General features: G+C 39.5%; 1 protein-coding gene across 4 annotated transcripts in view; it reads left to right on the forward strand.

The window, feature by feature from the left end:
- Nucleotides 1–26,332, forward strand: part of kif5ab (kinesin family member 5A, b) — a 69,300-nt gene that overhangs the window by 28,233 nt on the left and 14,735 nt on the right. For all 4 annotated transcript variants that reach the window (XR_003692408.1, XR_003692409.1, XM_028576141.1 and 1 more), the window contains exons 7-19: nucleotides 654–741; nucleotides 968–1,092; nucleotides 3,649–3,753; nucleotides 4,597–4,745; nucleotides 6,093–6,241; nucleotides 11,842–12,050; nucleotides 12,929–12,997; nucleotides 14,220–14,426; nucleotides 18,322–18,468; nucleotides 21,375–21,563; nucleotides 22,163–22,280; nucleotides 23,734–23,798; nucleotides 25,693–25,802. Coding sequence is in view for 2 of the 4 variants with exons in the window: in XM_028576141.1 (XP_028431942.1) it covers nucleotides 654–741; nucleotides 968–1,092; nucleotides 3,649–3,753; nucleotides 4,597–4,745; nucleotides 6,093–6,241; nucleotides 11,842–12,050; nucleotides 12,929–12,997; nucleotides 14,220–14,426; nucleotides 18,322–18,468; nucleotides 21,375–21,563; nucleotides 22,163–22,280; nucleotides 23,734–23,798; nucleotides 25,693–25,802 (1,730 nt within the window). In the remaining 2 variants the exon portion in view is untranslated. The remainder of the gene's footprint in view (nucleotides 1–653; nucleotides 742–967; nucleotides 1,093–3,648; nucleotides 3,754–4,596; nucleotides 4,746–6,092; nucleotides 6,242–11,841; nucleotides 12,051–12,928; nucleotides 12,998–14,219; nucleotides 14,427–18,321; nucleotides 18,469–21,374; nucleotides 21,564–22,162; nucleotides 22,281–23,733; nucleotides 23,799–25,692; nucleotides 25,803–26,332) is intronic.

Raw genomic sequence — 26,332 nt, forward strand, 5'->3', positions numbered from 1 at the left:
TCTTAAATATATATTAACTATATACGTAATATCTTATTTGTTTAATCCACACACAAAAACAAAGTAAAAAATAACAACAGGGGGTTATGAGCTGAGCTATTTCTTGGTGCGACTAGTAGCTTCCCTTGCTGGCTGCAACTGTTCGAGCCAAGACATAGCCAGAGACAACCCTCGATAAAGTGATGAATTGTAGTTTTCACACTATGGTTTTTGTATGGATTAAAAAAACAAATATAATATGTTGGTAAGTGGGTTTTGTTACCGTTTCATAGAGCCAGATTAGCTCTTCTCCCTTGTAGTTTTTGTGCTAAGCTTTGGCTAACCGGCTGCTGAGGGGTGTCAATTTTCTCATCAAGCTAACATAACTCGAAAGCAAATGTGCACATTTGCCAAAATGACGAACTTTTGCTTTAAGGTTTAAGGATAATGATTTGAATTAAAACAAATGGCAAACTTTTGTCATCTTTGCTTGATTTTGTGTCTGTATTTGTGCAGACATAAACATATTTGTGCAAGGCTATTGTGCAACTTAAAATGACTGTGCATATGGGAGCGTTCATACAGTCAGTTTGTTGGTGCATGTGCTGTATATATAGATGGTTTATTTCTTCACAGCACAAATTAATGTTTGCACGTGTATTTCTTTCACTAAGGGCTGCACGGAGCGCTTTGTCACGAGTCCAGAGGAAGTGATGGATGTGATAGATGAAGGGAAGGCCAACCGTCATGTTGCTGTCACCAGTGAGTCACGATGTTGATCTTCGTTATGTCCTGACACTCACTCTGTCAGACGTTTCATGTCAGATTTTTTCCCCCACAGTTAACAATTCCAAGGTGCATAGGTGAGGAATGCATGAGGTGCAAAATAAATATCTAGCTCAACAACTCCGTCTATGGGAAATAATGAATTGAATGACGTTATATATAAGGAGTCTGAATTACGGTCTCTCCTCTCTTTATTCTTCAGACATGAATGAGCACAGTTCCCGCAGTCACAGCATCTTCCTGATAAACATCAAACAAGAAAACGTGGAGACAGAGCAGAAGCTGTGTGGGAAACTGTACTTGGTCGACCTAGCTGGGAGTGAGAAGGTAGGATGAATGGGAATTTACTCTAAAAACATTAAAAGTAGACCTATAAACTCTCAACATTCACTGTCAGCAGGATTTTGTAACCCTGGGACCAGACGCTTTTTCTCACAAAAGGTGTTTTCAGACATCAAAGAAGCAGATAAACAATGCATTAAAGCTCTGAACTTCACTCTCAAAGCATTTTAAAGCACTTACTTTATGGCACTGCACTGAGTTTTCATTAAATTCAACATTATAAAGAATCTGTCTCAGAGGGATCGGTTTAGTCGGTCGCTGATGCAATATCAGCGTTAGTGTTTGCTCATTTTGAAAAATCCAATCGGTTCGGCTGATGGTAATCACTATACAGAGACATACAGATATCTGCATATGAATGCAGAATCTTTAGGCAAGACTAGAATTTGGTATCGGATGCAATCTGTTTGTAGTCAGAGTAGTATTGACCAACCATGTTTGAGCAGGCCTTGGTTGCATGCAGGTCACCATGTGGAGAGCAAAAGAGGCGGAACGCATTGGCTGTAATGCAATCTCAAAACCCATCGGCTATCGTTTGAAGACGATATAGCTTTTTGTTAGTTTTTTTATATTTATCTGCATTTATATATGCAGATATCCGTTTATAGAGATTAGCCAAAATGTCGGCCATTGCCAGTTCAGATAAACTCTAAAAGGGGTTTCAGCCGAGACAAATGTCAGGAAAACCACACACAACTAATTGTCCAATTGTTTCATGGAGACAGCTTGCATCATCGCACCACCTATAAAACAATTTATTTCCAGGATACCTGCATCTATAAAAGCAGACACAAAATACATTACAGAGGGGCTTGAACATGACCTTTGGCTTCTGGCTGCAGTCTGGTGTTAATGGTATTGATGCAAAATATAGAATAATGTGCGCTTAGAGTAGTAGATGGCCATACAGTCTGGATAGATGCTGATGGCAGTGGTTTGTTGCTAATAATGCTGATGCTGCATCTGTAAGTTGTCTTGGTCATCCCTGGGGAACGAAGGAGGAAACAGTTCTGCTCCAACAACTTCTTATGAATGTTCTACAGAAGGCTTTGATAGGACAACTTGCTCTCCTCTATAATTAAGCTCCTCATTATGTTGCTGTAAATAATTGCATCCCATGACGATTATGAGACAATATGGTGTGACTTTCCTATTAAAGGATGTCTGGCATAACGTTCTGAAACCTTCATACAGTGCATACAGTCTTATTTTACAGGTCTGTAATTTTCTTCATTCCTTCTCTTTCCCAGAAAGAAAAATGTAATTTTTGGTACTCATTATCCGGACAATACAGAAAACTTTTCATTTATTTGAGTTTCTTGGTTGTGTTGAGTTTAAATGAAATTTCACAAGGATTTTACTTCACCAGATATGTTGAATTATACAAATGTCACAGGTTTTATTTTATGTGATTGCCGCAGTAGTCACGCGGTATTGTCATGGTGTCAGTTAAGGGGGTGAAAGATTTTTTACAGTAGGAGCTCCAGTAGCTGTAAGCTTGCCTGTATACAAGTTTCACATTTCTGCATGCTAAACTGACTTGCTGTGCACTGATTTAAAGACTCTCTTGGTTAAACTGGCAATTAATTATTACTGATCATTTGTAAGTCTAACAACTGAACACTTGTCTAGTACCAAATTACATAGTTATGAATTTTCTTATAAATTTACAGTTTCAGATAATTTGGTTTGTAAGGAATTAAACAAAACTACAAGTTAAAGTTACTATATGTAACTAATTGATGTTACTGAAACTTTGTAATTTGATCATAAATGACCTGTGACAGTTAACTGATTAACAGTTAAAAGAACACTATTTTTATATAGATTTTATTAATGCCTTTGCCCGGGTCCGATTTTTCCCGCAAAGTCACAAAATGATTTTCGGCAGGTTAGAACGGCTCTACAGTAACACATTCTGACGGGTCACAGATTTCTTTGTAACGCTGTAAAAGCCTATGCAGCCAGGTATAAGGTAAGGTATAAGAAGATATCTTTAAATAGGCCTAATTGTATTCTGATTTTATTTTAGAAGTTATCTGCTGTAGTTATGGCTGATATTGGGGCAGGGCCATCACAGGAAAAAAGGAAATTAAACGAAGAACAACTAAAAGCTAAAAGGGAAAGCCAGACGACAGGCAAAACCCTTCCATTTAGCGCAGGTTTAGCTCACGATACATCCAGAGTAGGCTATGTTACCGTATGAAACACTTGAAATGCAACGATGCATCTGTAACGTATTCTCTTAGTGTAAATGAATGATTTTCTGTCAGAGCAAAACATTCATCGCTACTATATGACCTCCCGGTAGCGCTAACTCAGTAATACAGCACCGTAAAGAAAAGACCTTTACGACAGCAGGTGTGGTAAAAACTGCCGTTTTTGTCCAAAGCAGCCGCTAGAATCAACACAAACTGAAAGTTACAAATAGCTACTTTAAATAAAGCATTACAGGAAAACAAACTCAGTTTCCCCACTGACATTTTTATGCTGACAGTGTACTTCAAGAACTTATTCCTCCTATGTGTGTATCTGTGTCAGGTCAGTAAGACAGGTGCAGAGGGATCAGTGCTGGATGAGGCCAAGAACATCAACAAGTCTCTGTCGGCCCTGGGGAACGTCATCTCAGCCTTGGCTGAGGGAACGGTACGGTGGGGAAATTCTCCACAGTCTTTCTTATTAATCAGGCTTGTTTGTTTTTGACATATACCTAATACTTGCTGCCACAACAAAATCGAGTCTAGGTTGCAGCAAAGCATTAGTTGAGCATTTTCGATTAGAACAACCTAAATGTCTTTAATGTCTTCAGCTAGTTTAGTATCAAATTACATCAACAGTCAACTCAAAGCCAAATCACATAGTCAAATTAATCAGCCCAGTGTCCCTTTACCCCAGCCCTACATTTAAGGGGTTTTGCAGAATCCTCCCATATAGACATTCTTGTCATGCAGTTGGATTGAATGAAAGCTGCAGTGACATGTTAGCTAGATTTCTGTCCCCCTCTTCCATAATCCAACGCTTACAGCTGGTAAAATATTTCCGTATTTCACCAAACTCAACCAGCAAATTGACCCATGTATTCTGCCCACTCTATAGTCCTTCCAAGCTCCATCATCGTAATTAAAATATTCACCATCTCTTATTATATAACTTGGAAGGCTAAGGGAATGTAATGGAAAATCTCACAGACTGGAAATGCCTCGCAAATCTTTCATTTATCTACCGGCATTGAGCAAGGACACAGTCTTTTTGACGGTGCTCCAGAGGTGTGAAAGGTAATACTGTGAATGACGCAGCAGACGGAGAGAAACCTCTTCTTTCTTTGTTCTGTGCTAATGCTTACAGCACATCTTTTTTAGTTTTAAAGATGAAAGGCATGTGCATGGGGGTACAGCAATTCAGAATGCCCTCAACAGTCTTTTAGTCTTCTTTTATCTGTTTTTAATCTTTTTTATGCCTTTCTTCCTTCCTCTCTTTATATCTTTGTAGAAATCTCATGTGCCGTACCGTGACAGCAAAATGACTCGCATCTTACAGGACTCGCTGGGCGGGAACTGTCGCACCACCATGTTCATCTGTTGCTCTCCCTCCAGCTACAATGATACAGAGACCAAATCCACTTTGATGTTTGGCCAACGGTAACATGCTTCCATGGGCTGCTGCACTGTGCACCTCTGTCTCGCTCAGCTGCAGCTGTTGGGATGTTTTTCTGCTGAAATGTGTTCAACTCAGATATGCTGTTCACATATTATTGCCTCCGACGTTTCTTTTGACGACCAACACCCCGTTTTGGAGGCAGGTTTTGTTTGTAGTTTCCGATCGTGCTGGGATTGCTTAAACCGCTCTTTTTTATTTTAAGGGTAAGCTGCACTCATAGAAGCAGAGATTTGGTTTGCTTGCCAGCTTTCCGCTCCTATTGCTCATGTGAACTAAAGAAACTCACAGATAGAAAGATCCTGAACAAGTTTCCTTAGCCATCTCCAGCCTTTTTCCGCTACCAATAAATTCCTTGAATAGTGACGGACACAAGATTTTTGGTTGAAATAAATAATGCATGACCGAGCTAAGGGAGTGACAAAATCCAAAGCAGATATTTGAATTTTACTCAACAGAAGATGTGGCATCTTATCTCCCTCTGTCAGCCAGAATAGCTGTTTAACACCATGATTAATCTCTTTCTTAAAATCAATATGCCATCAAAAATAGTATGACATGATATTAAACAAATATTTGTCACACTTTATTTGGATATTTCAGTGTTATCAACATATCAAGGGATGATATTGTTTCAGAAAAATAAAGGTTTTTGTGCAGGTCTATGGTCAGACTGAATTTGGGTACATAGTGCATAGATGCAAGGCAAAGCATTAGCCAACAAGTTTATTGTCACCTGATGTTTGATTCATCATTCACTACCCAAATAAAGTGTTTATTAAATGAGACAACTTTAGATAGGGCTGTGTGTCGTCCTAATATCAGGGAATAAATGAATAACAACAGTGTTTTCTTACTGAAGTGTGAAATTAAGTGATAGCCACTGTTGTGAAAACTACAGCCATAGCTGAGTGCTGTGGTAGTATCATGAATACAATTTTTAGTATCATTTGCGTCATGATTAAGCAATAATTAATAGTCACATACAGTACTCTATCCTCTTATGAAATGTATGATTGCTATATTTAGTTGTGACTGTTTTAAGAGGTCTGAAGGGTTTTTACATTTTGAATTCTTGCCTCCCTCTCCCTGCATGCACCATAAAACACAGTTGGCAGAAAGCCAATTTGCATACCAATTAATGAGATGCTATTCCATTTCCATTGAGCAGCCAGGGCTGAAATACCCTTGTTGACAGTTCTTCTGTTCTCTGCTGCTCTCTCACACTTTCTTTTTTCCCTCTTTTCCTCTCACCCTTCTACCCTTACACTGTTTCATTCTCTTCTTTTCTTCTTCTGCTCTTTCGTTTGTCCCTGCATCCCTTCAATTAGAGCCAAGACCATAAGAAATACTGTGTCAGTGAACCTGGAGCTCACAGCAGAGCAGTGGAAGAAGAAGTACGAAAAGGAAAAGGAGAAGAACAGGTCATTGAAGGAGACTGTTCAAAGACTGGAGGTTGAGCTGAACCGCTGGAGGAATGGTATTACTCACACTGATATCACACTGGCAGCTCACAAAAACATTGAATATCTAAGTCTTCTTCCAGGGAAGAACTGTGCAAATTATTTCCCATGCATATTGACTTTAATAAGAAGTTTATATTTTTAGCCACACCAGGTGGTTGGCCAGCCCACCACTTTGGTCCAGACTGAAATATCTCAGCCACTATTAGCCATGATATTTTGTACGTTCATGGTTCCCAGAGGATGAATCCTATTGACTTTGGTGATCCTCTGACTTTTCATCTAGCACAAGGTTTTGAGTGAATTGTGTGGGTGGGTTGGCATGAAATTTGGTACACACATTCATAATCCCCTCAGGATGAATACCTGATTTCATCTTTTTATTTTTGTCCAATACTTGGGTTTGTGACCGAATACCTGCAATACTAAAAATAGTGTAAATTATTCCTGTCATTCTTAGCTGTAGTTTGTGCTTATTGCTAATTAGCAAATATTAGCATGCTTACAGAAGGAAACTAAGAAGGGTGAACGTGCTAAACGTTATACCAAGCAAGCATCAGCATGTTACCTGAACATGTTAGCATGATAATGTTAGCTTTTAGCTCAAAGCACAGCTGGGCAGCCTCACAGAGCTGTAAGCGTGGCTGTAGACTCTTAGTCTTGTTAAAGCTATAGTGGGTAGTTTCTGTCACCCCCATGAGGAATTCTAAGTAATGAAAACAACACTGTCGGCGCATCCACATGACACAAGCCTTCAGTGATCGTGCACCACCTCCATCCCGACATGGAGGATTAAAAAAAGCATGATGGACTTTTCAGAAGAGGTAATTATCTTGTAATTTTTATGTACTCTTCGTCGCCAAAGCTATATGCTGCTGTTGTCTTTTCTCAGCGGTAAAATAAAATCACTCTAGCTTCTGCACCTGAATGTCACCAAACTACACCATTTTCTAAACATAGCCATACTGAGACATACAGAGAGAGTTTTATGGAGCTCATAGGCTTAATTTGCTTTGTAGCAACTCATTTGGCAATGGCTTTAATGTTACGGACGTTAGTTGCGCACTGTAGCTTTAAATTACTGTAATAAATACAAAAAAAATTCAATTTCATTCCAGTTTTAAGAAAATTATTGTTAACCAGGACCCTACATCATTGTCTTTAAAGGTTTGGTGAAAAAGGTCAGCTTCCTACTATATAGTAAAAGATTAGAAATGTGGCATTTGCAGGTAAGAAGCATATTGTGCTGGAGAGAATAGAGCCTCTATATTGTCGCTTACTGTAGAAAATCTCTACAGTACATCTCCTTGTTCCATTCCCTTTTCATGCATGGAAGAGCACTTACTAACAGGAATGAAAATGTTACCAGCCTGCTAGCCTGCAGACATTGTTTTTCAGTCCACGTAAGTGCAGATTTAACCTCATTTGATATCATCTGAATACATGCCAGTGGAGATTCGGGAGGAGAGCAGCCAAACAGACTAGCTGGACTTGTGCCCAAAACACTTAAAAATCCCTTTTCTGGCTACTTCTGTTGCATATTATTAAGACTTTTACACTTTGTATAATTGGATTCCCCTCTCATTGTGCTGAAGGCCCTCTATTAGCTTTATGTTTTATGAATCTTTATGTATTAGTATTCCCCTCTGCAACAAGGGCTAAACCAGGGACGGACTGGGGCTAAAAAACAGCCCTGGACTTTCTGACCCCAAATTACACAAACTAAAAACAGGTTTTTAGGCTTTTGCTGAGGGTAGTAAGCAAAAAATTGTTCCAGGCTGTGACTATCTGACTTGGGCTGTTTGAAATATTGTGATGTAGAGCATCCTGGGACATCCTGGCACTTCCCTGCACTCTCCCTGTCATCTTTTGTGCTGCAACTATCTTCAACCTGAATAAACAAATGATTTTGCTTTGTGTTAAAGAATTAGCATTGAATAACCTATTTAATATTTTGTCAATGTCATATTACACTTTTGATTCATATTAAGGCTGTGAAATGATGAAAATGACTAGGCCCTATCAATTTTGTCTGTGAAGCTTTCACAACCAACCACCAGGTCTTTGCCAGTTCCACAATAGTAAACGCAAACATGAAAGACAAGGAAAAACTGCACTCTGATGGAAGACAGACAGAAAGTGCAAGCTAGGATTTTTTGGTTAAACTTTTGGTTAAATTTGGTGTTTTATTTAACCCCCTTCCCTGTTTGTTAGCACATTTAGAGTGGTACTGCATGCCTGATGTTTTCCCATTTAATTCAATACCATAGTCTTCATCCTAGCAGCAACTGTAAGCTCACTACAACCTCTCATATACAACCAAGTGAGATCGCGGTCAACCCGTGATTCATTTCTAACGCGTTTAATGTTTCAAATTAACCTAACAGAAATTATGAAACACACTAAATGGCACGATAATTTTATTAATCATGACGCACACCCATGTTGATAGCTGACTATGCAATTTGCTAAGATACGGATAAAGGCAGCCTATTATAATGTGTACTGCTCCTGGCACTTATCAGTACCTTTTGCTGATGTGAAATTAACTCTGCTGTCTGTCCCTCATCATGACCAGTCACGTAGGCCTACTCTTCTTCTTCAGTTTTTTTTAAACTTAGCATATAAGTGATCGTATTAGCGCCCCTTGATGTTGGCTGTTAATATCGCTTTATTAGACTTTTTTTGTGCTGACGGCCGTCGGTTGGACAGCTGTTCTGGACTTTTCCCGAACGCACAGATTGTCAGTCCGTCCCTGGGCTAATCACTTCTACAGAGAAGTCGTAACTTATGTCTGTATTCTTCCATGTCAGCACACACAAACACACTCCTGTGCCAGTGCACATGCAAAAACACAAGCACTAAAGCACTAAACCCACAAACCTTCACTCTTAGTTACATGCACACACACACACACACACACACACACACACACACACACACACACACACACACACACACACACACACACACACACACTTCTAGGCATCCTCTTCTGCTGGGCTGTAGGTCAATTCAAATGTCAGTGCACTCAATCGTAGTGATCGGTTGGTATTCGAGCTGCGTAATGAATCCAGTCATTTGAATGGATCCTGATGTTTTTCTTGGAGAGCCTTCCCTCTGTGCTTGACCTGAAATTAATCAATGCTGTAACACATCTTCATTGAACACCGTCAGTATCAGTGAAAATTATTCTTTTTACTGCTTCATCCCTCTCAGTTACTCTCCTTCACGCACGCATGCACGCACGCACACACACACACACACACACACACACACACACACACACACACACCTCCCTCCACTCTTTCTGTTTCTTTCTCACAATTTAGTATTTTTAATTTACTAATGGATCATTTTGACAACATTGTTGCCCTCACCCTTCCCCGTTGTTGCTCCCCATATTGTTGCCAACCTCAGGCCAGAAACTCTCTAAGACGAAAGCTGTTGACCTCCAGCAGCAGTCTCATACCATAAATTCCACCCCATCTCCTGCCTCTACAGTCTAGAGTGGAGATCTCCTATTAGTTAATCATGTGTTTTCAGGATTATGTTGCATCGACTAATGGACTTTTGTTGACTGATGGAGTTGGCGGGTTAGCTGATGGATTGATAGGATAGGACAGTATTTACTTTTAAACAAATTGAGTTTTACAACCTGAAAATTCATCAACATTCTGCTGAATAGTAAGAATATTCAGAACAGAAGAAATAGGGTTGGAAAAGTAACAAAGTAAATCATTTGCATGTAATTAGACCTTATTCTCAGTGCCTTTTTGAATAATTTGGTATGGGGAATGTCGTAAGTATATGGCTAGCAGCTCAATAGCTATCACAAATAAAAGAGGGGAAAGTGGGCAGCGTCTCGTACCCCGTTGGAGCTGAAAATAAGGAGAGTGAATATTGTTGGAGCAGATGGAGGCTGGAGGTGATGAATACAGCATCTTCACCCAGGACAAAAATTCAGGTGAAAGGCAAAATCTTTGCATAGTGACAAAGAGGTATTTACAGTCAACCTGGTCAAATGCTTTCTCAGCATTAAAAGCGACAATTATTTCTTAAGTTTCAGGTGGGGAGGGTGTATAAATGATATTAAATAGCCATTGCAGATTATGAAAAGAGTTACGCCCCTGAATAAAACCAGTTTGATGAGCTGAGGAAATTAATTGAAGGTCTGTCTCCATCTGAAGAGCAAGAGCCTTGGCTAGGATTTTGAAATCTACATCTAGAAGCAACATAGGTATGTAAGATTCACAGTGGGTTGGTTGGATCTTCATCTTCTTTGGCTAACAGGGACATTGACGCTTGGTTAGTGTTGTGGGAAAAGAGCCATGGTCAAAGGATTCAGTAAACATGACTAGAAGTAGAGGTGATAGTAATGTGGAAAACGTCTTAACAATTTCAGCAGGAAATCCATGAGGACATTGGGTTTTCCCACTCTGCATAGCTATGATTGAGTTGGTCCCCAACTGATACTTATTCTGTTAATTAAGAAGGCGTCAATCAGGGATCGGTGAAGGAGCAAAGCACCACTGTGCCTAAGTGGACTTGCTAATTTGTCATTTGGCATGAATATAGTAAAATGTAGAAAAAACAATCATAAATGTCTTTGTGGTTGGTTTAAATACTCAGGGTGGATTTAATGTGGGTTATCTGACATATCAGTCGGGAAGAGATGGATTGTCGAGCTTGAGATGCTAAAAGCTTGCTAGCTTTCTCTCCATGTTTTTAATAGCAATCATTCTTCCTTTATTGTGGATAGTAGATTGTCTTCAGTTTGAAGACGTAGCCTTTCCTTATACATATCAGGGAACAGCATACTGTTCACCGAGCCTCAGGATAGCCTGTGACAGCTCTTTGAATTTAGAAACCTCCTGTTTCTTGACGTTAGACAAGTAGGAGATAATCTGGCCTTGAATAGCTTCCCATAGGGTTGATCTACAGGTTAGGCAGATGTTTTTTATTGATTCAACTAGACAAGAAGACCTTATCAGTGAAAGTTGTCAGCTGGGTTTATTGTCTTAACTATGGATTACTTTGACCTAAAGGGGCAAACCACTAAATTTCCCAATTGATCCTTTTCTTTCCAGCTACATTATACCAGTCAAGTCAGAGCTGTGACTTACTGGAGTCACACAAAAACCAGTCAGCATAAACCCTCTTGATGCTGCCCGAGGAAGAGCATTACAATTATAATGCCTTCAAATCCAAAATAGCTGTCAGTCCAAGTATTTTTCTTTGTTTTCCATGGCATTAAGTGCCTGCAGTTGTGCACAATTAGCATGCTGAATTTTCTCACTTTCTTGCATTCAGCAGCTCTACTACTTTTTTCTTTGTGAACAACTCAGAGAATCTGAGCCACAGCCAGACACAAGACAACTGATATAAGGGTCTGGTATTTTGTACTGCTGTTGAGTCCGTAGAAAAGTAAGCTCATTTGTGGCACAGACATACAGTACCTTAAACCCGAGATTTAAATGTCTTCAGGAGTAAGGAAAGGAAAATATGTTAAAGATTAGCTCCCACACATTTTTTTGCATTAATCCATAGTAGAGGATTTGCCTGCGATAAGAGCACATTTACAAAAAAAATCCAATATTTTGTCTTACATCTTTAGGTGAGGATGTTGTTGCGTTTGAGCATCTGAGTCCTGGATCAGAGGACATCCCCTTGGGGCCTCCCGAATCTGAGGATCCGCTACTCGACATCTGCAGCCCTTGCAGCCCTTGCTCAGTTGCTTCCTCCATTGTGGTTCACATCTCTGAGGAGGAACGGCAGAAGTATGAGGAGGAGATCCGCAAGCTTTACAAACAGCTGGATGATAAGGTGTTGAACAAATGCCGCATCAGGACCATTTGTGTGCATGAATGTAGATCTGTGTACACACAATGAATTAGATTTTTGTAATGATATGCAGTATTCACACATTAACACAAAAGGCATATATTATTCATATGAATGAGTTCAGGATCCGACATAGTAGTGACTAATGTAGCAACTCTTAGGAAAAGATGTCATTGGGGAAATGGTAATGTTCTACATTGAGAGGCATTAAAGCTTTAATTTATTTAACACATCATATGTGCTCATGTATGCTGTTCTCCACGGTGCTATAGTGTGAATTCTTATTGCTTTTATTAAAGGTCCCATGGCATGAAAATCTCACTTTATGAGGTTTTTTTTTAACATTAATTTGAGTTCCCCCAGCCTGTCTATGGTCCGCCAGTGGCTAGAAATGGTGATAGGTGTAAACTGAGCCCTGGGTATCCTGCTCTGCCTTTGAGAAAATGAAAGCTCAGATGGGCCGATCTGGAATATGCTCCTTATGAGGTCATAAGGAGCAAGGTTACCTCCCCTTTCTCTGCTTTGTCCGCTCAGAGAATTTGGCCCGTCCATGAGAAAGACAGAGACATAATGGCTTGCAAACAAGCAAAGTGGCAGTTGGTCAAGGCCACACCCCCACCCCTCCACCTTATTAAGAGAGCTTTCTTTTTCCACTATGGTATGCATGATCAGTTAACATATGAGATATATATCTGCCATTTATACTGTTAAGTGCAAGCTCAAAACTTATAATTGTGGTTGGACATCGAACCCAAAGTACACAAGAATCCAGTGTCCAAAGTATCTGTACTGTACCAGTGTGTGTAATACATAACAGTAAATGCACTGTTTCTACTCCACATGTCTCTTTGCCACTGAAGGATGATGAGATAAACCACCAGAGCCAGATGGTGGAGAAACTGAAGGAGCAGATGCTGAACCAGGAGGAGGTAAAAGACTTTGGTTTTACATCCTTTTCATCAGTTTGCTTAAATGTGTAACGGTAGGCTGCATGTAGCAATCAATACCACACTTTGAATAGAATTCAGCCGCGTGAGGTTTATATCCCTTGAGATGGATGAGATTATTTTTTCCAGGTGCCAGAAAGCACTTAAAGAACATAAAGCATTATTGTTTAATCGTAAGTGTACCTGCATGTTAACGGCAGTTTAGAATAGAATAGAATAGATTTCAGTGACTGCTCAGACACAAATTATTGGAGAGAATGATCAATACAAAGATTTATGTGTGAGAAGGGAAAGTCCATTGTTGCCTATTTTTTTCAGCATGGCTAACATTGTAGCTGATAAGCAAACAACCAAATGCCCTTTGTTGATCTGATGTGTGATTTAAAATGCTGTGGTTGAGCCACCTCCACCATTTTTGTGAATTTGGAGACCTTTTATGTAGTAGAAAATTGTTAACAACCTTTCCTCACACCAATCTACAGTTAACAGGTTTGTCTGACTGTATATGCTACTATTGTAGGAAGAACAACAATTAAAAGACTCCATTAAAATGCAATTACAAACAGTATTTACAGCATTTATTCATAACAGTGGTTAAACCAGTGGGCTAAACAGCCTGAACCAAGCGTTTGGCATGTAAAATACTCCACATTTGCAAAATTAGGTCATTCATATCCCAAAATGGGCCTGCTGTGGGTTGAGCTGACATGATGGTAACCAGCCAACCTTAGCTTTGTGTACATTAACATTATTTTACATCCATTTGGCCAAACAGAAGCTGTATGTTTTAGTGCAAACAAGCAGGCACCCTGGGTAGAGCAACATCTACGTTTAATGACATCCATTCAGTAAAATGACCCACAGTGGGCTGCAACAGTGCACAAGCAAGCAAACACCATGGTGTCAAAATAATGGAAGCTCTTACAGCTTCAAGTGATATTCTAAGATAAATATTTAGTGTTTCATCTGATAAATTGCATCATATTGTGTACAAGGGTTTATGCGTGTGCTTATCTGTTATTACCAAGAGAACAAGATAAACACCACAATTATGTTTTAATAAAACCCAGCAGCTCTGGCTTGTGAATAATGAAGACACTGCTGTACACAATGCTCCTATAAAGTTACATTTCGCTGTTCCCTTTTTAAATCAAATATTTCTGTATTTACAGTTTATATTAAGTTAAATCTCTGTGTCCCTCAGCTTCTAGCATCATCCAGGGGTGACAGCGAGAAGGTGCAGTCAGAGCTCGGCAGGCTGCAGACAGAGAATGAATGTGCTAAAGCCGAGGTGAAGGAGGTCCTCCAGGCCCTGGAGGAGCTCGCGGTCAACTACGACCAGAAGAGCCTGGAGGTCGAGGAGAAGAGCGTGCAGAACAAGCTGCTGGCTGAAGAGCTTGCAAAAAAAATGGTGGGTTTTTGATTTCTGGAGGCTCAGTTTCATGCATTTATAGGTGAAAAAAAACATTGCCGCTGAAAATGATCGAACAAGAAAAAGAGAAAGTATGATGAAGAGAAAAAGGGGCAGTAAAGGGGCAGTAACAGAGAAGGATTAGCTGATAAAGGCATGGACATGTCTGCCCGTGCTATATAGTAAGAAAGCACTTTTGAAAAAAATAGATAAAAGGAGCATTTATGTATAAAATAATCTATCCATTTAAGTCCCTGTCTTTCAAGAATATGTAGCACTACTGGTTAAAATGCAATTAGAGAGTGCAATTAGAGAGCAGTGTGAAAGGAAAGATAAGAGAGAATTCTGATAAATTGTGCAGCAAGCAGCCATGAACAGGGTATTTTTTATTTTATTAATCACTCCAGACATTAATGAACAACTTGACATAAGTCAACAACAAAAGCTATGAATTATTAATTTCCTGAGACGTGGTTGGTTGTTGCTAATTCCTCCATTAGTCCCTCACCTGTGAAATTAGGAGGTGACATGAGGACAGCTCTCTGCCCGTTTCCTCCATCTTGCGGTGACAATCCATCTGAAGGTTCTCCAAGTGGCGGCAGCGCTTCACCATTGACTTCACCTCTGACTTTATCTTACTGATGTAGAGCCGGGCCACTGTGAACTCCTCCTCGATCGCACCAGTGATCTCCATGGGCTGGAGACAAATGAGGAAGAGAGGAGGAGAGACTGTTAAATGAATAGTGGAGACGTTTGGTAAAGATTGAGTGGGGAAGATTTAAAGACAGCTGGGAAGTTAAAGAGGGAGGGGGGCATCTTAGAAACTCTTTCTGCCATTTTGTAGGCACATCCATTAGGTAAGAAGTATCATTTAGCAGATGCTGTGCTCAGATGCTCTGAAATGAACTGTGGAGGATACATCCACATATCAAAATCTATCTAAATATTACAGCCAAGATATGTCAGCGGATTTGTCTATTAGAGTACCTATCCTCAGGGTATACATATACTGACTATGTTGTATAACTACACTATGACTACAAATAAACTTCAAAACTGCAAAGTAATCTCATAAATGTACTTCAGACAACATTCAATGTTGACAAAGAATACATTGCAGTTAATTAAATCTGGCATAGTTTATCAGCAAAAACCTGTAAAATGTAATTATAAATGGTATTCTACTTTTATTAAGACAATCCTTTCATTCACTGTGTATAGCACCAGTCATATATTCATGTCGGCTTTAAGGTTGTGAAAAGTCTTAAAAATTGCATTTTCAATTAGTGGTCTGAAGATGTTTTATTTCTGAAGTAATGAGAGCTTGAATGCACTGAAAACTTTTTCCTATTACAGCTTCTTAGTATGAGTGTTAAGGTCCTACATGAACATTATATCTACCAAAGTTTGAACAGTTTTGGTTATTTCACTTTAGAGATTTCTGTATGTTTTCCTGTGTGCTCTTCTTACTGGTTTGTGGGCGAGTTCTGTCTCATTTATGAAAGTGTATTTTTTACCGTTAAACTTTTTGGTTACACTTTACTTGAAGTTTTCTACATAAGAGTGACATATGTCATAAACGGTTATGACATAATGCTTCTTTTAGTAAGTGTCATTCGATTTTTTCATGACAAGTTATGGTTATGGTTAGGTTAGGGTTCATGTTTCATGACTGTGTCATGTCACTCTTATGTAGAAAACTTCAAGTAAAGTGTTACCAACTTTTTTAAACTTTAATTGTTGCTTACTTAATCATGAGTATTAAGTGTTATTGAGAAATAATTAAGAAGAGTTTTCGGGGACTGTAAAATGTGAGATTAGTTCATCAGAGAAGCATATTTTTGAAATAGTACAGCTCTACTTACAGTATGTTTTGATGAAGGTTTGTATGTGCACAGAGACAACAGTAAAAGAAAGACCCTTGGAAGAGCTGGTCAGTCGTTAATGAAGTTATTGTGACTGGCTCAGTGGACAGAGTGGACCATTATTCACCTTCCTAAAACAATTCAATATTTCATGCACCGTTTTACAACCTGCCCCGTTGTCCTCTCCTCCCTCGCTGTCTCTCTCAGAATCTGTCCAGAAATTGATGAAAGGAGCTGACAATATAACTACTCACTGCACAGTTTAGTCTGCTTAAAGCCAGCTGGAACCTCTTTCTTTCCCCAGTCATCTCACTTAGTGCGCCTTCTCTGTGGACGTTTCAGTCTGTCTGCCCTGACCTCTCACGTGGTACAACGTCCTCTCAGGGACTAACAGTCTGAGAAGATGTGAAACTGAATACAAAAAAACATACAGTGATTAAAAAAAAGAAACCCATTATTCTAGCCTCTCAGGGCCTTTTCCAGCTCCATCCCCCCTGACTCTTTAGTTCTAATTCGCCACTTTCTGCATCCCAGCTGTTACGCTAATGTGCAGTGTTGCGGTTTTATTAAAATGTACCATATCTACAGTAGAAACGGAACAGCGTTGACCTAGAAAAATGGTCCAATGGAGTACATTCATCACTGTCTTTAGCCCACCGTCTCTTCTCAGCTGTCTTCTTCCGCAGGAGGCCATGCCATTGCTCCCTGTCACTGCCATTCCTCTGCTCTTTTAAACACCGTCTTTAATCCATCCGTCCGTTTAAGCCCCTTTCTATCATTATGATTAACTCCATTCATCTTTCGACAAACCATCTCTTCGATATGTCTTCATAAGTCTTTCTTCAACTAACTAAGCATTTTTCATTGATCTCTCTTCTCCATTGTTTTACTTAGGCCTACTGGTTAATAATTTACTGCTTTTTATGCTAAGTCAATGTTTTGACATGGGAAGTGACCTGGAAAATGATCACGGGTACTTGAAGTTAATGAAGGAGATGAAGATGGAGAGTTTGATAAAAGAGTAAATGTTCCTGTATTTCAGAAGGTGGTTAATGGTGCTTTCACTTGACTGGTGATCCATGGCGGCAATAAACTAAAATGTGCCATTAAAAAAAGAGCATAAGTCCATTATTTCTGTGAAAAAATAGATGATCCCCCTAGAATCATTTCTAATAATTTCTTCTAATTTTGGGGGGGAAATGTGGGGGTTTAGGCCACTTGAGGAGGAGTAGTTTTACATGCTGCTATTATACAAATAAATGAAGCAGTAGAAGGCAGATTTAAAAAAAATTGACAAGACAATATTTTATTTTTTGCTATTTCTAGGCAAAAATCCCCACTATTAAATTAATTAAAATTACGGATTTAGTATTTCTCCACCAAAATTTGATCCTGTCACTGTGGAGAATCTATAGTTTTTACATTTTTTATTATGGCTAGTGAAGCATGTCTTGGGGGAATGGGGTTGGTGGAATTTTAGCTCATCACTTTTAAAATCCTGGCTACAGCCCTGACCACCAACAACAGGTTTCTCTGTCTCAATCATGTGTTCCTTATGTTCATTATTTTGAAAATTTAATTCTAAGTTTTGCAGGACTGAATTTACTTTATTTCTTCAGCCCTGCATAGTATCAATTCAACCCAAATTGTTTAATTGTGTTCGAGCCATTGGGTTACAGCATTGTTTAGAAGCTGTCTGCTGTACAAAATAGAGAAGGATAAAGTAAGCTCCATCATTCGCTCTCCCAGATTCTTTCATCCAACGCCATCAGCCCCTATCTCAGTAGTTTATTGATTTGTAATTTAGCTGCCATTATGTTTTTGGTACTCGCATTTCTTGGATGAGAATGAAGTCAGGGGTTTAAGTGTGTCTCGCAGCTGTATGTGCTCACAGGTTAAAGGTACACCCCCCCCACCCTCACCCTCTCAATCTTCTCTTCGTCATCTTTTTTTCCTCACTCCCCTGTACTCCTCTCCTTTGTCATCTTCCTCTGTGTTCATTCTGTCGATTCCCTCCTCTCCTCCCACAGGCTCACCTAATGGGTTTAGAGGCGGAGCTGTCCCGTATCCAGGAAGTGAGCAGCCACCAAAGGAAACGCATCACTGAGATTCTCAACGCCCTGATGAGGGACCTGAGTGAGTTCAGCACCATCGTTGGAAACGGGGACATCAAGCTGGTAAGTGGGACGCAAAATGCAGGCTTGGAGACATTGTCTTCACTTCCCAAAGATGTTTAAAGGGCTCATATTGTGCTTTTTGGCTTTTCCCTTTTCCTTTATTGTGTTATATATCTTTTTGTGCACATTATAGGTTTCCAAAGTGAAAAAGCCCAAACTCTATCCCAAAGGGACTTACCATCTTCCAGAGAAAACAAACTGCTGCAAACAGCTCTGTTGTAGTCCAGCTTTTACTTCCGTGATGAACGTGCGTCACTTTGTAATGCATGTTATAATGCTCGCCTAGCTGCTGCATGGCACTCCCTCATACTCTGCAATTGACAAGCTAGCAGTACTTACTGAGCATGTGCGACTCCCAACAAAATGGAACAGAAGTGAGATGTCTCATTCTGTAGCTAAAACGGAGAGCTCAACAGACAGGGTGAAAAGAGGAGCTACAGCAATGTTCAGTACAACAAATATACGTATGGTGTTTTCTGAAAATTAAACCACATAAACCTATTCTGGTACAACCTCTAAATACAATTATGAACCTGAAAATGAGCGTAATATGAGCACTTTAAAACAAAACAGATAGTGTCTCTGACAAACGATGACACATTTAATACAAGCAATGAGACATTTATTAACAAGCGCATGCAGTGACATTTTTGATATTTCTCAGTGTTTCAATGTGTTCGTCACATTCTTGTGAATGCAATATTTTAGGACCCCCTGGAGGGAATTTTGTCATATTTGACAAAAACATCTACTTGCAGTCAAGGATGAACTGATTATATTTTGGTGGTTAAAAGTCAAAGCTCAAGGTCTGTGACCTTATAAAATGCGTTTTTGACCATGACTCAATAATTCCTACACCAATTATGACTACATGTATTACATGAGTCTGGACACACATGGATGTTATCTGCATCCTGACTGGTTGATTTCTTTTTCTTTTTATTTATTGTTTTATTCTTTCTTAAAAACCTGTGGACATACAGGCAGAAACCCAGACAATTTCAAATTGTGTAAAAAAAAAAAAATCTCATTTCATGTGTCCCACAACAGGGATTCCCAAACAAGGTTACTTGTACCCCAGAGGGTGGTTGGACAAGTTGAGCTCATCGTGGGTGTACATAAAAAAAGGAAACCACTGTTTTGCAACATGTATAGTACCACTCACATGCCAAATTGTGACACAACTGAATATCCTAACTAATTCTGAAAATAACAACATATGGATATATGGATATAGACATGTAGCCTGTAAATATAGGAGAAAAAAGCCAAGCAAAAACAGATAAGAATTAAAATGTTCACACCGTGTACAGTGTGGAAGAAAAGGTTCTCTCAGGTCCAATTCAGTGGCTGGTTCAGATGAGTTTTAGTTACTGTGCAGTGGAGAAAGATGCTCACAAGAAGCTCACAAGCAGCTGAAGGATAAGGATTCTCTCTGACCAGAATGAGTTTCTAGCCAGACTTTTATAATAGGTTACAGGAAAAAAACAGAATAAACAGAAGCTGAGAAGACATCCAACTCACATGTCTGTCTGAGTAGATTTGCACAGACTCAATACTGTCTGCTTCAACTGATGAAAAGTGCTTTGGTTAGTATAGGTGTCAGTTTCTGGTCTCACTCACAGTGATCAAGCAAATGCTTTGTTTTAACACTAAACTAAAGCAAAGGCAGACATACTTAATTAAATCAGGAGACAATAAAAGTTGTCGATCAGGTTAAATAACAGGAAAGAGTATATCAGGATAAAATGAGACTAAAACTGTTGGGTAATTCATTTTCTTCTGCAACAGCAATGTCAAATATATACAGTACAGGCCAAAAATTTGGACACACCTTCTCATTCAATGCATTTCTTTATTTATTTTCATGACTATTTACATTGTAGATTCTCACTGAAGGCATCAAAACTATGAATGAACACATATGGAATTATGTACTTAACAAAAAAGTGTGAAATAACTGAAAACATGTCTTATATTTTAGATTCTTCAAAGTAGCCACCCTTTGCTTTTTTTATTAATAAGGAAAAAAATTCCACTAATTAACCCTGACAAAGCACACCTGTGAAGTGAAAACCATTTCAGGTGACTACCTCATGAAGCTCATTGAGAGAACACCAAGGGTTTGCAGAGTTAGCAAAAAAGCAAAGGGTGGCTACTTTGAAGAATCTAAAATATAAGACATGTTTTCAGTTATTTCACACTTTTTTGTTAAGTACATGATTCCATATGTGTTCATTCATAGTTTTGATGCCTTCAGTGAGAATCTACAATGTAAATAGTCATGAAAATAAAGAAACACATTGAATGAGAAGGTGTGTCCAAACTTTTGGCCTGTACTGTACAGTATGCATGTGTACATTTTGTGTCTGATTGTTCAAGATCTTTAGTAAAGCTTTATCACACATGCACTGAGTGAAATATTAATACCCAAGACAGAGTGGAAAATTCAAAATGTCTCGTGCATAATTTTATACATTCTTCTCTCTAATACAACCTGACATGTTTGACATCTATGGGAATTCATGAATGTTGATGTGTTTGTGGCTGTGTGTGACCCAGCTGAAGGGCCACACATTATACAACATAGTCAGTATATGTATACCCTGAGGATAGGTACTCTAATAGACAAATCCGCTGACATATCTTGGCTGTAATATTTAGATAGATTTTGATATGTGGATGTATCCTCCACAGTTCATTTCAGAGCATCTGAGCACAGCATCTGCTAAATGATACTTCTTACCTAATGGATGTGCCTACAAAATGGCAGAAAGAGTTTCTAAGATGCCTCCCTCCCTCTTTAACTTCCCAGCTGTCTTTAAATCTTCCCCACTCAATCTTTACCAAACGTCTCCACTATTCATTTAACAGTCTCTCCTCCTCTCTTCCTCATTTGTCTCCAGCCCATGGAGATCACTGGTGCGATCGAGGAGGAGTTCACAGTGGCCCGGCTCTACATCAGTAAGATAAAGTCAGAGGTGAAGTCAATGGTGAAGCGCTGCCGCCACTTGGAGAACCTTCAGATGGATTGTCACCGCAAGATGGAGGAAACGGGCAGAGAGCTGTCCTCATGTCACCTCCTAATTTCACAGGTGAGGGACTAATGGAGGAATTAGCAACATCTGAAAACATCCTGTGTCGGAAAAAGGTTAGTACGTCTGTCACTCCAGCAGGAACTTTTGGTGTTGATGTGGAAAAAGTAGGACAATCTACACTGAAACCTCCCAGTGCAAAATTTTAATCATCACCACAAATGAGTGATCGACGTTTCAAGCGCACTCGTCTTCATCAAACTAATTAACATCACAAATACTAACGTGGGCCTTTGTTTGATATTAATTACTCTGATGAAGAGCAGTGTGCTCGAAACGTCACTCAACTGTTTGTGGCAACAACACATCAGAAGCTTTAATTGTGCAAACTGTCCTGATTCTTTCAAAGGATTGCATGTTTTGTATTTTTTGTGTTGATGTGGTTGACTGAAGCCATCATGCTGTGAGTTTTGCTGTTGGTGTTTAAATTAATTTCCCTAATGAATTTTGAAACATCATAAATATTCAATGTAGATCATATCCATTTTACAGTGAGTAAAAAGTATGTTTTATCCCTGGTGTAGAGTGTTGTCTTGGGTCGAAGTCCTATGCTCATCAGTATACTTTCTGCATCTGAGACGCTGTGTTCTGACTTTCAGCACGAGGCAAAGATCCGCTCTCTGACGGACTACATGCATAATGTGGAGCTGAAGAGGAGGAAGCTGGAGGACAGCTATGACTCTCTGAGCGAGGAGTTGGCCAAACTCCAAGCTCAAGGTAGACTAATGTAATGTATCAATATAGTAAATTAAATCCACCATAATTGAAGTACAACAGTGGCTTCCTCAATGTAGTCACCCAGCCAACAAACAAGACGTACATCTACATGCATTCTTGGCTTTACTTCAGCACAGCGGTGCTTTGAGCTAAATGCTAACGTAAGGATCAATAGTGAATAAACACGGTCAGTGCAGCACATATAAAATGTACAGGTTCTGTATTTGTAATAAAAATGTCTTTGCTCCGGGCTCAGGTCTAAATATTTTACCTACGTGATCGAAATAACAAACCAGGAACAGTGAAAGTGTTTAATATGTATTCAGACTCTTAGGAAAGAAGGGAAATATCAATGTGGTCAGACAAGCAAAACAACAGATTTATAGTTGCTAAATCACACAAAATACAAAGCTCCAAGAGCAAATCCATTCAAAACAGTCAGCAAAATAGATCTATGCTCAATAAATCCAAACATACTGCAATAGAGAGCACACGTTTTTAAGATGACATTGTGCTTAAGGAAATAAAATGATAAATGATGATCTGAGACTTTCTTACTCACTGCACAGTGAAGGACAATATGTTGATTGAGCTACATTGTAAATCTTAAGCTAAATTGCTGACGTTAGAAGCCAAAGTCGAATATAAGGTTAATGTTCTGACACAGCGAAACATTACAATGTCTGGACAAAGTAAAACATAAAAAAACAAGAAAAGTGCCACCCAACTGGAACTGGGAGGAAGTGCCACTTAAAACAATTTTATTGGCTTCAATTGAGAGTTTTAGTCTGTGCCAGAGGTCTTTTTGTCCTGTCAAGAATAAGAAAAACCAGGGTAAACACTGACCGACAGCTTAGGCTCCCAAAGATATTTACAGCACCAGCACATATAGATTAATGGTACATTTGAAATTTGTGCGAGGTCCATCTAACTGCAGAAACTCCCAGGACACAATTCTCAAGTCACTCTTACTGAGGAGTTCCCACAGAACTGCATTAAATAACTGAAGGATTTTAGGGCAGGGAAATCAATTTTGGACTTACTCCACACCTGAGCCAAGCGGTCCCCGAGTCATTACAGAAGTAAATAAATACAAAGTGCTGCAGGTCGTGTTGATCACACAGCCTGCTGCAAGGTAGAGAGCTCGATTATTTCATCATCAGACACCAGGAACAGCAATGAGTTAATAACAGATCAGATCAGCCTGATATAACTGTCATTTTCAATAATAGATATTATTACACCTGAGGCATGATTTAGATCACACTGACCTCGCTGTCAACATGAAGCGATGGTACTGCTGTGCTGTCAAAGTCAGGTCACTGTCACTTCTTTCATCTACATCAGTATCTTTCACTGCCTGCTTTTCTCTTCCACTTGTTTTTTTCTCTCTCTCTCTGTCTCTTTTGGTTTCTCTCACTGCCATTCTCTTAAATTTGTGTGTTTGTTTCAGAGAGCATGTCACAGGTGACCAGCGGGGAGAATCTGTCGTCTGTCCAGGATTCCTGTTATATAAAGGTAACCATGACTACAGCGAGTTTCTCACACAGCCTTAGCACTCAGCTAACTGCAGGTGTGTGTGTGTGTGTGTGTGTGTGTGTGTGTGTGTGTGTGTGTGTGTGTGTGTGTGTGTGTGTGTGTGTGTGTGTGTGTGTGCATTCATGTGTCAGCAGCATACCGTGTCTGTGCTTGTACATCAGATCATGAGTCTGGTCATAAGGGCTGCAACTAACAGTTATTTACCATTATAGATGAATCTGTCAACTTGTTTTAAAAGATCGTTTGATATTTTGGGAAATATGCTTATTTGCTTATTTTCCTGATGGTTAGATGAGAAGATCCATGCCACTCACACATCTGTATGATAAATATGAAGCTGGAGTCAGCAGCCAGTTAGCTTAGCTTAGCATAAAGACTGGAAACCGTTAGCCTGGTTCAGTCCAAGGTAACAAAATTGTAATGTAAAATTTGCTATTTAACAGGGAGGTTTATGTGTCTAACTGTTTATTGGTCGGGACACATGACTTCCTGGAGTCTTGTTTGCTCGCTGCCTTGCAACTTTGTCTCAGCCAATTTGACATTTTAATCAAGCATGATATTAATTCCTAATTAGTGAACTTAAGAGGTGCTGGTAGACATATTTTGTTATCTTTGGACAGAGCCGGGCTAACACTTTCCCCATTTCCAGTGTTTATGCTAAGTATCAATTTTGTCATCTAGCTTTTGGCAAGAAAGAAATTTCCCATAATGTTGATCTATTCCTTCAATGTCATAAGAATTTCAAAAAATATGCCCATCACAGTTTGCCAGAGCCTAATGCTAGATCTTGAAATACCTTATGTCAAGGCAACAGTCCAAAATCCAAAAATATTTCATTTACAGTGAAACAAAATAGAGAAAAGAAGCAAATCCTCACATTTGAGATGTTGAAAACAATGTTAGGTATTTTTCATTGATAAATGAATTAATCGATAATCAAATTTTCGACAAATCGTTTCAGCACTAAGATGCCCGGATTAACCTTTTTGGGGGCCCCAGGTCAAACATTTGCTATTGAGCCTCTGTTACCTCCAAGCTCCTGGTGTACAAAGTGCACTAAAGCCAGCAGCTTTATTGTATTTTGCAAAGAAACACACCAGTATACTGGAATACTACCAGGCTTCTGGTTTTCTGTATGTCAGTTAGTTTGTAGTAACTTGATGAACGACAACTTTATTTAGGAAAATTTACCATGTGCACAATATACTCTGAAATAATAATAATTTGATACACGAAAAGGCCCCTTTTCAGATAAGGGAGTGCAGGATCCAGTTCATGTTGTACTTTAGTGGTGCAAATTCTGAATGTCTCCTCCTGAATTTTCCCCTCTGGGGATCAATAAAGGTAAGTCTCATCTTTAGTCCCAAACAATATCAAAATACAACATCAAAAAACCTAAAAGCAACTGACACACAGTGAAGCTTAGGCTTTTGAGGCCAGTGGAGGGCTGGGGCGCCGGGGCATTTGTTCGCTTTGCCCAGCTGGTAATCCAGCCTGTAAGTAAATATGCAACACCTGTATGGTTGGCAGTATTTGTATTTTTTTATTATCTGCCCTGTGCTGTATTTGTGCACATGTTCATGAGGTTTGTTTTTGCATGTCAGTGTGTTTGACACATACCAGTTTCAATATCCTTGTCTCACTTCATACTCAGTGGCAGCGTATGACACAGCCTGCTCTGCGTGTGTGTTTAATGCCCATGTGGCCTTCTATGTCCACATGTGCACTGGTGTGTGTAATTCTATTCTCTCGTTATTTAATCATTTAGTTTTCCTTTTGTTTCCACCCCTCGGAACGCTCTCTCTCTCTTTCTCTCTCTCTTATTATACTGTATATGTATGTCTCTCACCCCCTCTTGTTGCCCATACCTCAGATGGCTTTGGAGCAGCAGATGGAGTCACACCGTGAGTCGCACAGCAAACAGCTTGGCCGCCTGCGAGACGAGATGAATGAGAAGCAGAAGATCATCGATGACTTAACCGAGTCAGTGCTTATTTATAATTCTTAACCTCCTCCGATATACTGAATCAGGCTTTCTAAATCAAGAGTCCACTTAGGACTTTAGAACTTAACTTAACTTGTACATGAGTAAAAGATCAATCAATCAAGGACAGAAAAATGTCATGGAGAAGGCATATTTACTTCTGTCTTTGAGACTGGACTGTGTGGCACTATACAATGCAGGTCGTACATGGTTCCAGAAGCAGACAGCTTACCCACTCTTTCAACTGTCTGTGGGCTCAAATCTGAAATTCAATTCTATCCTCATAAGCAGTGTGCAAATGCTAAAATTGGGGATACATCGTCTCAGTAGTTGAGTTCTCAAAAAAGTCTTAAGCCTGGATCTAGCTGCATAAGGGGCTGAATTCAATATGTGTGGGTGGCTGATATGTTGAGGAAACTGCAGCGTGGGAGGACTTTAGAGCCAAGTTGCTGCTGAACCCTACTGTAAGGAGCCACTGGGCTTGTTTGAAAACATGCCCTTTCAGGTTCCTCATTACGAAGACGTTCTG

Source organism: Perca flavescens, chromosome 4, assembly GCF_004354835.1.
Source record: "Perca flavescens isolate YP-PL-M2 chromosome 4, PFLA_1.0, whole genome shotgun sequence".
Classification (NCBI taxonomy): domain Eukaryota; kingdom Metazoa; phylum Chordata; class Actinopteri; order Perciformes; family Percidae; genus Perca; species Perca flavescens.